This window comes from Meriones unguiculatus (assembly GCF_030254825.1).
Source record: "Meriones unguiculatus strain TT.TT164.6M chromosome X unlocalized genomic scaffold, Bangor_MerUng_6.1 ChrX_unordered_Scaffold_30, whole genome shotgun sequence".
NCBI classification, from domain to species: Eukaryota; Metazoa; Chordata; class Mammalia; order Rodentia; family Muridae; genus Meriones; species Meriones unguiculatus.
The window spans coordinates 6,628,939-6,632,491 of NW_026843706.1; the positions used below are offsets into that span (position 1 = coordinate 6,628,939).

General features: G+C 38.4%; 1 protein-coding gene across 1 annotated transcript; it reads left to right on the forward strand.

Annotated features, from left to right (window-relative positions):
• Positions 1–705: 705 nt before the first annotated feature.
• On the forward strand, positions 706–1,733 carry LOC110543832 (B-cell CLL/lymphoma 9 protein-like). The gene is made up of 2 exons (XM_021630047.2): positions 706–738; positions 1,254–1,733. The coding sequence occupies exons 1-2, from the start codon at positions 706–708 to the stop codon at positions 1,731–1,733; spliced, it is 513 nt and encodes a 170-aa protein (XP_021485722.2).
• The last annotated feature ends 1,820 nt before the right edge of the window (positions 1,734–3,553 follow it).

Here is a 3,553-nt window from a genome sequence, read left to right on the forward strand (position 1 = left end):
AAAGACTGCAGTGTCAGAGGCAAAGACAGAGGAAGATATTTCTCCTATTTCTGTTTCTAGTGGCTCTATTTGCAGTAGCTCTGTTTGTTCTCTGGCTCTAGTTTGAAGTGGGCAGCTTCCACCTTAGTGATTCAAGGATTCATTTGGTGACTCCTACTCCTTACATCTGGTAATATTGTTATTTTAAGGACTTTAGTCCAGCTATGGTTACAGTGACAATTTACTGCAGTTTGTAATCCATGAATATCTGCCTCTTTCATTTATTCTTTTAGCTTATTTAAAAGTTTCATAACTTGCTTCCTCAGTTGGACCCACACTACTACTTTGAGATACTGTGTCTGATTAGTCAAGAAAGTTATTGGGGAGGCTTTCTTTGAAGATTTTGTACATTAGTTAGAAATTAATATATAAATGGTTTAAGTTGAAATGGAGGAAAATATGTCAGAAAGAATGTGACTGGTGATTTTCAAATTTTGAAGTGTTGTTGAAGATTAGAGATAAATATGCCAGGTAGAAAAAGTAATATATAAAATAATTTTCTCATTAAATTAATTTTAAATTTTTTTATTTTGTCTCAAAAGCAATGGAAAATTTTTCCATGTGCTTTGCCAAGGTGCCTTTGAACAATGTATTCAGAATTATATATAGTTACATAGCTAGGTTATAGTTTAGATATACTTTAGTATATGTATGTGTATATGCCACATGTATGTGGGTACCCTGAAGCTGGAGTTACAGGTGACGGTTAACCACCCAAATTTGGGTACTGGAATCTGAGACCTAGTACTATAGAAGAGAAGAAACTGCCCTTAGACACTTAGGCAACTTTTTAGCCTATTATGTATGTATTTTTTAAACATGAACTTTAAAATATGTAATTAAACATTGAAAATGTGGAGAATAAGCTAAGATAGAACATGTGGATATGGTATGACAGGTAAGAGGTTATTTATTAATACTATTTTCTGAAATAAATTCTCAAGCTACACAAAGATCCTAGTGATGTGCTGCTGAAGCTTACAAGTTAGGTAACATAAATGAACATCCTTGGAAAAAGTAAATGTCATTACTGAGTTAGAAAGTCTTAGAGAAATAATGGATTGTAGATGGAACAGTTAATGATCTTTAAGTATCATTGGAAAAATCACAAAATTTCCATATTTTCAGATGACTGTTAGACATATTATTATCATTATCATTCAGCTTAACTGGACTTATTTATTATTCTGAAGTTTCATTAATGACAGCCATAGGGTCCTGGACTTGGCTTCTCACACGTTCAGAGGATGATGAGCAATCAAGCCTCCAGAATGGGATTAGCATTACCTGGCATGGGAAGTCTGGGGCCGGTAGGAAATCCAGACATTCCTCTTGGTACATCTCCTTCGATGCCAGGCCACAACCCAATGAGACCACCAACCTTTCTCCAACAAGGCATGATGGGACGTTGCCACTGGGTGATGTCACCAACACAACCTACAATGCTCAGCCAGGCCACCCTGGTGGCCAATCCAGCTGCTGCTATAGGCATGAATCCTCGCAAGGATCGGGGGCCTGTTGGGCTCTATACCCACCTGAGGCCTGTGGGTTCCCCGGGCATGATGATGTCCATGCATGGTATGATGGAACCCCAACAAAACATCATGATCCCCCCACAGATGAGGCCCTGGAGCATGGCTGCTGATGGTGGATTTAGCCAAGGGCCTGGCAACCCAGGAAACGTGATGTTTTAAGCTACTACGATTAGATGTTCCTATTCTTATCAAGATGAGATTCCAGGTCCTGTGAGCTGCTGTGACAGAGTTCCAGGAGTCCTTATTGTTGGTCATGCAATAGGAGAAGAGAGACCCGGGGCTGCTTTGAGGAAGGAGGGGACCGAGAATGTATGGATTTATGGGAAAACAAATTATTCATTTAATCAACAGTTATTTTTTTAAGATTTATTTTTTAAAAATTATTTTTGTGGACTTGAGGATTCCATGATGGCACCTACGTTTAGGAATCTGTAGCCGTGCTTTGAGAATTGCCATCGGTCATATGTTGCACTGTTGTTTGTGTGTTTATGTCTTTTGGACTGGCTTCTCCCTGGATATTCTGTTTCTGACTTTTGATTTGGGCTTTGTGTGTGTGTATTGTACTATATTGTAACATAGATTTTAGCAGAGACTTTAGTCTTTGGGGCAAGAGGAGAACAGGAATGCTGGGCTGTTTACTTTAGATGGAGAAACCATCTTCAGACCATGGACTATTTTATTTCAACTCCATTGTATAGAAAAACCAAACTATGACCTCAGAGCAGAGTATTAATGAAAAGCACAAAAAAAGGAACTAAGTTCAGAGAGGAGTTGGGGGAGAGAGGTGATTTTTCTTTTTAAAAATCTTGAAGCTTGGGACATTTGTTGTTCTGTTGGTGTGCTCTTCAGCACGGCCTGTCTCTCCAGTATACAAATCCAACCTCATGGTTGTCTCTCCTCCTCTGGTTCATTGGTTAAATGTGTTTCCTTCCCTGTGACCCTGCTGGTGACCCTCTGCTCCTCCCCACCTCTTCTCTTGGCAGCTGCAATATCCAGGGTCTCTGGAGTGACACTCAGGAGGCCTCACCCTTGCCTTGGGTGCTCTCTGGCCTCTCTTCCCTCTCAGCCTCCCCTGCCTAGATGTACTCTTTCTTGCCCACTTTGTTTCTTGTTCTCCTTTTCTTAGGAATTCCCGAGTGAATTTTATTAATGTGGGAATAGAACCGATGCTAAAAGCTACCCAGGATTTTGGGTTTTGTTTTAATTTTGTGTTCCTTCCCTTTTCTACCTCTTCTGATGCATGAAACTTTCTGTGTAATCTTCATTAAATTTGGTACAAAACAACTCGTAGGGCTGTGGTGTCAGAAAGATAAATATATTGTTTTTTCCTCCTTCAGCAAATCCTACTGGTATGAGCACCATAACCAGCAAATATATGGCTTCTTACAAAAAAAAAATGACAAAAAATGGCATTAATCTTGACAAAAGTAGAGATGATCTTAATAATCACAATAATAATAATAATGGTAATGCCTAGGACCTTAACATTGTAAACATTGTTTACCTAAGAAAGTATTCAAATAAAAGATATTTTTTGGTCTAGTGAAGTGAATCAACAGTTAAAAGCATTTACTGCTTTTGCAGAGGATCCACATTCAGTTAAAAGAACACAGACAGGATGGTTCCAGACCGCTTTTTTTTTTTTTTATAATTTATTTACTTTTACTTTATGTGCGTTAGTATAAAGATGTCAGATCTCTGAAGTTACAGACAGTTGTGAGATGTCATGTGGGTGCTGGGAATTGAACTCAGATCTTTTGAAAGAACAGACAGTGCTCTTAACCACTGAGCCCTCTCTCCAGGCCCTCCAGACTGCTTTTAACATTAGGTCATGGGGATCTTTTATGGCCTCTGTGATTCCCTCTCTATATATTCCATTTATACATATATATGTATATGTGTAACATGTGAAAATGAAGCATTTTAAGTAACTTAGTCTGCAAAGCTTGGTGTTAGATAAACTGATATAAACATATTAA